General features: G+C 42.2%; 1 protein-coding gene across 1 annotated transcript; it reads left to right on the top strand.

Annotated features, from left to right (window-relative positions):
- The first annotated feature begins 447 nt into the window (after positions 1 to 447).
- On the top strand, positions 448 to 10,201 carry LOC115371495 (terminal nucleotidyltransferase 5C-like). Its single transcript, XM_030068905.1, has 3 exons — positions 448 to 510; positions 6,384 to 6,969; positions 8,101 to 10,201. The coding sequence occupies exons 2-3, from the start codon at positions 6,393 to 6,395 to the stop codon at positions 8,742 to 8,744; spliced, it is 1,221 nt and encodes a 406-aa protein (XP_029924765.1). The 5' UTR covers positions 448 to 510; positions 6,384 to 6,392; the 3' UTR covers positions 8,745 to 10,201.
- The last annotated feature ends 1,154 nt before the right edge of the window (positions 10,202 to 11,355 follow it).

An 11,355-nucleotide genomic window follows, 5' to 3' on the forward strand; every position in this document is an offset into this window, starting at 1 on the left:
TACGGTGTGGCTCACGGCGGGGAGAGAGGATGACTCACTCCGTCTGATATGATATTCACCCCGCAACAGCTCGGCATTGCTGCAGAATATCCTGATAGGCCACTCTGCTGGCACGCCGGTAATCGATACAGCTCGATCAGCCTGATAATATCGACGGGCTCCGTCAATTGCAGCCAAACTTTTGGAAACTGTTATATTACCCATCCGGTTGGTCCATGCGCAGCCTTTGGTGCTTCCAAACTTGGCCAGGTGTCACTTCGTAGTTTGAGAGATCGGGCGTCGTGATTTACCGTAAATTCGTGACGCCTGATTGCCATGGAAACAATGCCTCTGTGCTGAGAGGAAACACTCCGTGCAACTTCAGCATCATTGTGTTTGGAGCCAACCTCTCCTCTCTCCTCCAGCGGGGTCGCAGATAAAACCTGTTGGATATCTCCCTGATTTTTTTTTAAAACCCTTGTTTGCTGCTCTGGCTCATAGTTTCCACTGTAATTTGCCCCCCAAAACCAGGTGAGTTCTCAGAATTGTGCGGCTGCTGTGTAAGGGCTTATTCTGGCAAATTGCCTGTATCTTTTGGATGCAGAGTTGTTGTTTTTTATGTAGCCAAAATTCCTAATCTAAGCATATTCGCTTATTAAGTCAGACTGTGAACTTGTAGGTTGCTTTCATCCTATGCAACGAATGGAAATGCCATCAAAACATAGCCTACCTATTTCAACTAATTATAGATATGTAATTTAGTTAGTTGTCAGCCTATATTGGTGAGAAATGTAATATTTTGAGTTTTGCAGTGTTATGGGGTAAAGCATGCGCTAGAGCTGCCAATATTGGAAATCGAAGTAGCCTACAAAAGTGTCTTGACAAGATATCATTGATCATAGTTGTGCTTAAAACTGCCCAGCGGTGCGCATGCCTTCAGATCACGACTGTATCTATAAATTATATAGCCTGTAATGTTTTTGCGAAATCCGCCGGCCGAGCCTGCTGCCTAAACATTTAATGCATCTCACGACCTGAATACCACGTCAAGTCATGCGTTCTGTGTCGTTTTTGCGCACAGAGGGAAAAAAATGCCAGGGAGTCAGGGAGTGATGCTTCATTCAGTGACTGTATGACTCATATAGTGTTATCTTTAAAGAAGCCAAGTGGCAGCAGAGTGGTCCTGCTGCAGGACCGAGCTGATGTAACCCCCGTGCTTCACTAGGGGCTGCTGTGGGCCACGTTTCCCTCCGCGGCTCCCACGGCGCTCACACCGCCTGCGAAAACCGATACGAGCATGTGAGCAGACACTGTACTCAAGTGATGATAGACAATATGCAATTATGAAAATATTACTAGTGGACAGTCCAGCTGTAACAGTGCATTACATGGCCAGACCACTGCAAAAAGACCATGAGAAATATAGTATATGTATATATATATGTGGCATGTCATTGCTTTCCATTTTTAAATAGCCTATATAGTATTTGTTCAAGTGCATGTTGAGACTGTTAATTAGCAACCATCATTGATAATTAACAAAAAGTCCAAAAAAAAAAAAAAAAAAAAAAAAAAAAAAAAAATCAGTGCATAACGCACTACTAATTCAATAATTCAAAACCAATCTAACTCCTTGATTTGATTGCCTTTCCATGTGATGAAATGGTTGGACTGGAGGTGGGAGGAATTGATGAGGAGAACAGAGTTATGTGTCCCGGCCTGTCCATCTATCAAACCTAATATTTCTGGTGACAAGTCTGAAATTAGGCCACTATTCTGATGTTGATGGAACTTGGAGAGATGATGCATCTTTGCAGGTCGCACTGTTTCCATTTTAAGGAAAAAAAAAGTCATTGAATCGCCTAACGAGGGCGCTATAATGGCTTAGACACCACTGGTCCCATTCTGTTTCTATGTCCCTGCTATATTTCATCTCACCACCTGTTATGCATATTAGTTTTCTGTTGCACCTCTAAAATAGGTGATTATATCCTCCTTTCAAACCGCGTAATAACCTCAAAACATGAATTTAAAAGCCTAAGTTTACACCAAAATAGGTGTGTATCTACCTATATTTACAGACAGGTGACAAACAAAAGGGAAAAAAGCAATATAAAGTTTCTTTGTGAGATGTTGGAGCAGTTTCAGTGCTCCTCAGCACAGTTTCTCCAAGTCTCTGAACTCCACTGGAGGGATGGAGCTCCATTCCTCCAGAAGATCCTGCACAGAGACAGAGATATTTTAGCAGAGCTGCAGTACAAAAAAAAAAAAAAAAAAAAACATTACAAAGACAAATGCACATGTGAGAGCTGAGCGACACTGCTGAACAGAGAGGTGGAAAAAAGCGATGTGGTCAGATGAGTCACCATATTCTGGACTTGTGGGCGAGAGCGTGCGTGGCGTCCACCGAGAGAGCGCTGCAGGCCTGAACGCTGGACCCCGGCAGTGAGGGGGCCCGCTGACTCTGTTATGCTGTGGTGGCCATTTTCCACTCGTCCCCTTAGAGAGAGGGCCCACTGCAAATCAATACAAAGTCATTCTGATTGATCACCTTTATCCTGTGATGAAACAGTGCTCTCTTCCAGGATTACATCGCCCCCGTCTACAGGGCACGAGGGCTCAGTGAATGGTTTGATGAGGATGAAAATTATGTAAATCTTACAGTACGACCTTCGCATCTCAACCCAATTGAACACTTATGGGAGATTTTGGACCAGCGTGTTCAGCAGCGCTCTCCAGCACAGTCATCAAAACACCAAACCAGGGAATAGCTTTGCCATAATACAAGTGGCCTCCTATAGAAACCAGGGCATCCACATAGACAGCAGAGCATCTGGAGAGCCCAGTTACCCCACCTTGCACAGAGAACCATGAAAATAATCAGAGTCCCATAACATCATTCATGCCATCTTCAACACAACTATAATCAGACAGGCCCATAAAATCAGTTAGGACCCAACTCGAATACGAACACCCCTCTGGCACCTTGCTGCAGGCTCAGCTGTTACAGAAACTCCCCTGTTCCCCCTTAAACACTGAGGTACTTGTCTCTGTTTGTACATAGTTGTATGCAAAATGTTTTGCACTGACTGCAGGTTTGTATCTTTTTACGTCTGTTATACGCAATATGTGACTCGTTACTTTTTGTCTGATCGGGACAATAATAAACATCTCACCTTCAACTGATATATTCATATTTTATTATGAAAAGTGTTTAGAGGACAGGAAATGTTAAAAAGATGAATTTAAGCTCTTTGGGCATGTGTAGCATGAAAGTTGGAAATCAGATCCCTTTTTTTGTGAAGTGATACACCAGAAGTTGCAGAAGTTAGTCACACCAGCTAAACACTCAGCAATGACCCTGATGAAAGCTCTGCTGCTATTTGTGTATGATCATATTGTGGTGCTCTGTCAGTTATGCAGCGTCCATAAATTTTATAGGGGACTCAACCATCAGTCATTCACAGGCTGTCAATCACAGCCTGTGAATGACTGATGTAATGTAATGGTACCACACCTGCATGCTGCTGTGGTTGGTGGCTCTGGAAGGGACAGGCTGGGCTTGATATATCGCAGGCATATTCTCCCTATTTCTGAAGAAGGAAATTTGAATCTGAATTAGCAAAGCCAGGTATATGATTCTATGTACGTAGGCTGTGGTTATACAGCAGGTAGACTGTGTGAGGCTAAGAAGCAGTTTTTCAAGAACATGAAACACTGACGTGATTGATGCTCCCGTTTTTCTGATGTGACGACTCTGCATTTGATTTGGCAGAGGGTAAAAAGGTTTGCCAACATTAGTGTGGCCCAGTTCAGCTTGCTTGTTGGCTGCTGGCGTGCCCTTTACTGAGACAAATGTCAGATTGTTATTGCTTTGGCATCAACAGACATTCACTCTTTCGGACACCATTATTTGACGCTAATGAGGGTAAAAGGACAAGTTAAAGATCAAAGACTGAGAACAGGAGAGGGAAAACTGGGGAGTATTCAGGGTAGACTGGAGGAGAGGTGTCATAATTCTGTAAAGCTGTTAATTACAATAAGATCTGGTCAAATCATTCAATGTGTACTCAAAAATACTCAACTACTTAAGTCCCACCTAGAAGTCTGAAAGTTGTTAATGTTATTTCAGTGATTTGTTCTGCAACATTATTTTTTTATTTGTTCTACATCACACACATTAAAAATATATGTAAATTTCTTGAAAGGAGATAATACTTTGGGCCTCCTTGCCTTGCTTCCTGGTGTGACAAGTAATCTGTTCTATAAGGAATAAATGGATGGCAATGATGGTTAAAGAAAAGGCTTCAAACAGCTGTCATTATATGTAATGGTACTGAGATTCACTGTTGCAAATTGTTGTCTCTTTCAAAATGCACAATGCATTCTGGGTGAGTCATGAAGGAGGTGTGACTAGTTATCCTGTAGTCACAGCATAACTAGTCACAACTTAAAAACATATTCTCTGTATTATGACAATATGACCAAGTACCATGGTTTTGGAGAAGAATCAACATTTTTATGGTGGTATCCTGGCTTTCATGCATTTCACATTGCATTTTTTTTTCTTTTTAAGGATTTTAAACAACATGACCATTATGAGCCAAACAGATGAAGTTAACTCTGGGTGTCAGATCATTATAGATGAATGCCCATGTGATCTATACACCAAGCAGTCTAAGGTCTACACTGTAAATATATGGCCAAAAGCTCAACAAAGTTCTTTTATTCCTTTGATATACAATGTTGTTTGTCATTGTGCTTGTATGTTCAAGCTGTGATGCAAACTGGACTTTCTTTTGTGTCCTATCCTGTGATTGCAACTGTGTATACATTGGCACTACCAATCCTGGACACGTTTACCTACAAATAAATTATGGCCTTAAATGTCCTACCAAAGATTGAGCATCTCCCAATGTCATCTTATCATTTGAGTTTCTAGCCAACAGTCGAACTAAGATCCACTCAGAAACAAAAGCATAGTATGAAAAGATTTGTATCTTTTAAGAGTCTAAACCTTGTTACTTGTTCTTTGGTTGGAACACTAAAATGTTAGACCTAGTTTTGCCAGCTCTGAAGTGTTGTCTGTTTATATAAAAGACAGTCAGATTGTAATGGAAAGAAAGCTAGGTTGTTTATTAGTTTATAAACTTGTGATTTAATTCTGTACCTGAGAATCAGTGCCACTGGGTTGCTGATGATGTTGGCATCTGGCCATGCTCACACTTGATGTTAACATCTGTATTCGGTGATTCACTCACAAGTGGACTGCTGAGATTTATTGCCGTTCACACCTTGCTTTATCATGCATCTCATTCTGATTGGATCTGTGATCAACCTCATATCCATCATAATTGCTTCTTTTCTTTTTTTTTCTTACTTTGATTCCTTTTTTATCTTTCATGAGTTAGATAACCAGTGTTGCATTCTAATGAAGTAAGAGAAGGCCATTGATCAAGATGGGAAATCAGGTCAAATGCATTTCAATATGGGATAAGGTGATTAATTTGAACCATCAATTTGTCAGTCCAGAGATATTTAACTTTCCCTCTGAGTTGATGTTACCTTCTCTGACGTTGGTGGAGTTTGAGTCAGAACACCAGTTGACGCAGAGCATCTAAAAAATTACTTTGTCACTTTTGGTAGCACCTTATTGAAGACAGTCTAATAATGCAGTTAGGTGAAGCCACCAATTAAAAGAGGATGTCATATGATGTGACGCATTTTGAAAATGAGATATGGTGAGCTTTGAACCATGACTGCGGGGATTCAGAGACAGCTGACTGACCCAGTGAGCTAATGCTGCCTCTCTTTGACGTCCCTGCAGTTTGAATCAATAAAATGACATAGGCCAAACTGAAGCACATTAGTCAGAATGGTATTTTTGGTTTTGGACATGATGGTCAAGTTATTGATACAGTGGAAGTGAATTAGGTTCCAAACACTTCAGTGGATTTTATAAGTCAGAAACCACACATCAGAACAAGCTTATATTGCATAGTAATACCACTACAATAATACTGACTGATAAAACAGCATCAGTCAATAAATCCGAGGTTGATCAGGATGCCATTTAGAGGATTTTCAGTTTGAAATGGAGAGGTCCAAGCACCTTGCAGTGGGTCACTGGAACACATTCGGCTTGATGGATAGGATCACAATGCATCTGCAAGAACCACTGCCCCCATACACACTTGTGCTCAGTGTTGTCTGTTTGTGGTCAGATCACCTAAGATGAACCAAACCATGTGTGAACAGGGTACCAGAGATCTTATTCTTGAGGATGAACAAACTATTTAAAAAAAAAAAAAATGTAAAAATGCCATTGGCTTGTGCTCTTTTTTGTTCTCTTGACCCATCAGACACAATGTGAAACTGATGTATATATTTTTTTTTTTAAACAGGTAAACATAATGGAGCTGCAAACAGAGAAAAGGTTCCACAACTTGACCCATGAACAACTCCAGGCTCTGGACAAGGTCCTGACTGAGGTGATACCCATCCATGGGAGAGGCAATTTCCCCACATTGGAGGTGAGAGCCAAAGATATTATTCGGGTGGTGAAGGACCGGCTGATTGAAAGAGACATCCAAGTCAAGGACATCCGCCTTAACGGTGCAACTGCCAGCCATGTGATGGTGAGGGATAATGGCATGGGCTACAGAGACCTGGACATCATTTTTGGAGTGGAGCTGCCCAGGCAGGAGGACTTCCAGGTGATTAAGGAGGTGGTGCTGGGCAGCCTACGAGACCTTCTCCCCTGTGGAGTTAACAGACGCAAAATTACCTGCCTGACCATGAAGGAGGCCTATGTACAAAAGATGGTCAAGGTTTTCAACGAGCACGACAGGTGGAGCCTAATCTCGCTGTCTAACAACAGAGCTAAAACTGTGGGGCTGAGATTTGTTAGTTCACTTCGACGGCAGTTTGAGTTCAGCGTGGACTCCTTCCAGATCATTCTGGATCGTATGCTGGAGTCATACTGGGAGAGTGACAGGAAAAATGGAGGAAAATTCATGCTGAACAATGAGAATTTGTCAAACCTAGAGAGTGGGGAGGAGAAAAAAGAACAACAGCAGCCCACCACTTTGCAGAATCTTGAAGAGGACATTGAGAAAGACTCAGTAATTGCAAGCAGCACTAAAAGTCCCTGCCAGAGTGAAGAAGTTACTGTGCCTGGGAAAGACCTTTCACATCCTGAAGTTGAGCATGAAAATGGAAAACACGAGGCACAACAAGTGTTGGAAATCGAGAGTGCCGGCTTACATTTACCGTCTTTGCAGGATGAAGAGGAAGTGGACGGCATAGAGGATGTTCACTTGGAGGAGGACATTATGTTTGAGATATGTGAAGAAAACGTGGAAGAAAAAGAACAATTTCATGGAAGAGATTACCCTTCAGTTTCATCCCCTAAAACCCTACTTGCAGAAGTCAGGGATCCGTTGGTGACAAATACATGTTTAAAGCTACAAAGTGATGAGGAGGAATTATCTGAGTCACAAGCTTGCAATCCATCATCCACAGTGCTCCCAGAAAAATCAGCCCCACCAGAAATAGTCCAATGTGAAGAAATGACGCAATTCACTGTGGACACAGTAATCCACAGGACTGACAGTACTTCAGGACTGCAAGATTCACGCCTTGAATTCGCCTCCCCTCCTCCAGCAAAGAAAACTTGCAGCACATCACATGACATCATACCAGACTATTGCCCCTCACCTAAATTACAAAGAAAAATGTCACGGAAGATGATCAGTAAGCCAACAGCCCCTGAAAAATGGTCTCTGTTAACGGATTTATCAGATCTTACAACACAGCTGTTTCCACCCATAGAAATACCAAAAACAGTTTCACCAAAGCCCCCTTTATCGGACAGTGCACAAACGCATTGCTGCAGTCAACCAAGCCCCACGCCCAAAGCCTCTGAGGGTGCAGAAACTCTCACAGTTCCCGCGTGCAGTTCAACAGTCGTTCCTCAAAATGCAAACTGCTCAACACAGACTGTAGAACAAATTGTGAAGCCAAAACAGTCAAAAAAGCCTCCTGATTCAAAGACTGAAAGCCAGTCCTGCACGGCAGATGTTCAGCCTGCGCTCGCTGACAAAAAAACAGGGCAAACAGTCAAGGACCCAAACATCGAAGGGTCAGGAAGTCTGATGAAGGAAGGAGGGAAGTCTGCCATCACCGTTGAAGCAGAGTGCATGTATGGAGACTTTGAACAGGCAATAGAGCACCTTCGCCTCCGCCTCATTGCCACCCACAATCCCGAGGAGATCCGAGGAGGGGGCCTGCTGAAGTACAGCGACCTGCTGGTGAGGAACTTCAGGCCGGCCAGCGAGACGGAGATCAAGTCCTTGGAGCGATACATGTGCTCCCGCTTCTTCATCGACTTCCCCGATGTAAGCGAGCAGCAGCGCAAGATCGAGACCTACCTGCAGTGCCACTTTATCGGCAACGAGGAGACAAGCAAGTACGACTACCTGATGACCCTGCGGCGTGTGATAGACGAGAGCACGGTGTGTCTGATGGGACACGAGAGGAGACAGACCCTCAATATGATCACCGTCCTGGCTCTGCGGGTGCTGGGCGAGCAGAACGCCATCCCAAACACTGCCAACGTCACCTGCTTCTACCAGCCGGCGCCGTACATGACAGACCCCGTTTTCAACAGCTACTTCATCGCCCAGGCCCAGCCCCCGCCTCCGCCCCCGCTCGTCTACCACCCCTACCCTCTACATGTACACATGCAGACTGGCCTGGTGTAGCTGTGACACGCCCGAGAGCATGTAGGCATTCAGCATGTTGCTCTGTAACACAGAGGCACAAATTGAAGTTTGGAAAGGACAGGCAACCTTGGGCGCAGTGTTGTTACATGCCTTGAAACACCCCTCCCCCTGCCTTCGACATGAGAGACAGAGGTCAGGATGGTGAGGGCTTTTGATAAGAGGCCAGCATGTCACCGTTTCAAGATGAGGACTTTTGAACAGGAACGAAAAGGTAACTGCCCACTTTCAGCAAGCTGCAAGACAGAATTTAATCGAAGCAGAGGGATTTTGTTAACTGTTGATTCAGCTAAGTTTTGGCAGGGCTCAACTACTCTGCACTGGTTACCCTCCCGTGTCAAGGAGCGTACTGAGATGAGATAATTCACTATGGATATTAGATAAACATCTAATTTACAAAAACACCATCTATGAAAACCTATTGGCAACAAAAATCTTTATTTGGACAGAGTTTCAGTAAGGCTAGTATGTAGGCTTCTTAGGGGTTCTAACCTTCTATAGTTGTATTGTGATTTCTCTACGGAGTGAATTTCAGTGTATCTGTTGTATAGAAATAGGGCACGGTTTACTGAAGTCATTAATTAGTAAAAGTCACCATGGTGTTTGTGTCCCACGTTCTGTAAATGTGAATGTAAACGACTCATTTCCTAAGTTTTAAAGAAGAGATCTAAGAGCTCAACTGCAAGATGTCATCAGCAAACAAGAACCGGAGCTGCTCTGTTTGACAATCAATACCAGGTTTTATGGACTCGAAGAACGTTTTGGGGCGAGCTTTTATGTTGTAATTATTTTTATTATCGTACTTAAAGTCACGAACCCAAAGTCGTGCCCACATGATAATAGCATCATGAATGTCTCTTTACAGAATGGCTTTTTCCTCTGAGTGGTCTTACACATTTCCAATAGGTTAAACAGATCTTTCCCTGTGTATTAAGTGGTGACGGTTATTTGTTGTAGTAAATGTCAGTTCTGTGGGGGATATGCCTGCCTCTGTGTGCAAAAATCTTACTGAACATATCATGTAGTTAAGCAGTGTCCAGCGCAGAGTACAGCAGTTATTGCACTGTGCCTCTATGTGTTTGTTCATTGTGTATGCGTACATATACTTGGAATAAAAAACAAGCAAAAAAACTAAAAACTAAAAAAAAAACTAAAAACTAAAAAACAAAAGAGGATTTCAGCACAGGTTAGGATATGCAGGCTGTTTACGCTAAATCTGAGACTGAAGCACAATGTAAATGCACATAGCTTTTGTTGATTAGTGAGAATGTTTCTGACATGTTTGTAACACTTGAACATTGAAGACATCTACAATACTGTGTGCACTAGTGCCCTACATGTAGCTTCACATTAGTAAGGATTGTATCTATCTTGACTCTTAGTATTGTGTGTCGTTAAGGACCCGTTGCGACAGTAGAGAAAGTATTCCTGTTTATGATATCTAGTTTGTTGTGTTATTGTGATAATAAACGGAACACATCTGCCCTTCGTCTGGAGTCTTCCCTTTCACACAGGATGAGGTTGCTGTGATGTACACGTGTGGAAAACATGTGACTCATGCTTCAACTAGTAACACTTTACAAAAAGAGTACAACAATTAGCGTTAGTTAATGCCGTAATAAACATTAAGTAACAGTTAACGAACCGTTAACTAATGTGTCTAAGAATCATGTACTAATGCTGTTCATGCTAAGGTATTAATTTATATGTTATTTAAGGGTTATTGTAGATATTATTAACATTAGTAAATGCCATAATAATCATTAACTAACAGTTAATTAACCATTACGGCATTAACAAACGTTAACTAACGTTAATTGTTGTACTCTTGTTGTAAAGTGTTACAACTTTGAGAGATGCTGACCAACAACAACAGCAGGCGTTAATCCCATCCTAAAAGCTCCCTGGAAAGTGATCATGGTCTTTTCTAACATTTTTTTCAAGTAAGGTTAGCATAACATTTATATATTTGTGTTGTATGTAGGCTACAAGGTGAGAGTTATTTGTAAAACTGTATCCATAACGTTGTCAATAAACTGCAAGAAGGGTCATAACAACATTTGATATTGCAGAGACTTTTTTTGGAGGATGTCAGTCTGGCCCAGTTTGGTGACATCACGCTCCTTCCCTGAGGCCGTTTTTTTGGCTCGTACACAGTATCTCAAAATTTATTGGGCCTATGAGCCTACCATAAAATTTGATCAGTACATTCATGCTGTCAAGAGGATGCAAGCTTATTAGTTTGGTGACCTCATGACCTTTCCTGTGGCGCCAACCTTAGGCCTCATGATATTTGGTCAGGGTAGGTTTTTTTTTTTTTGCAAAGGAGCCTAGAAAATTACTGGGTATTGAAATTTGCCCTGCTGTTGACATCATTTTATTTAGCAAATCTGTTACAAAAGAGTTTAAACATCCAATAGAAGAGAAGATCAATTTCACTGGTTTCTCTGGTTATATACATGCAACATGATAAACACAATTTGATCTTGTTTGAATGGCTAAATTATCAAAAATTAGTCCCTTTCGCTTGCCCTGACTGTACAACTCCAGTAAACACATCACAGCTGGACTTGGCCCTGATTGGCTGCCCTCA

Source organism: Myripristis murdjan, chromosome 14 (assembly GCF_902150065.1).
Source record: "Myripristis murdjan chromosome 14, fMyrMur1.1, whole genome shotgun sequence".
Classification (NCBI taxonomy): Eukaryota; Metazoa; Chordata; class Actinopteri; order Holocentriformes; family Holocentridae; genus Myripristis; species Myripristis murdjan.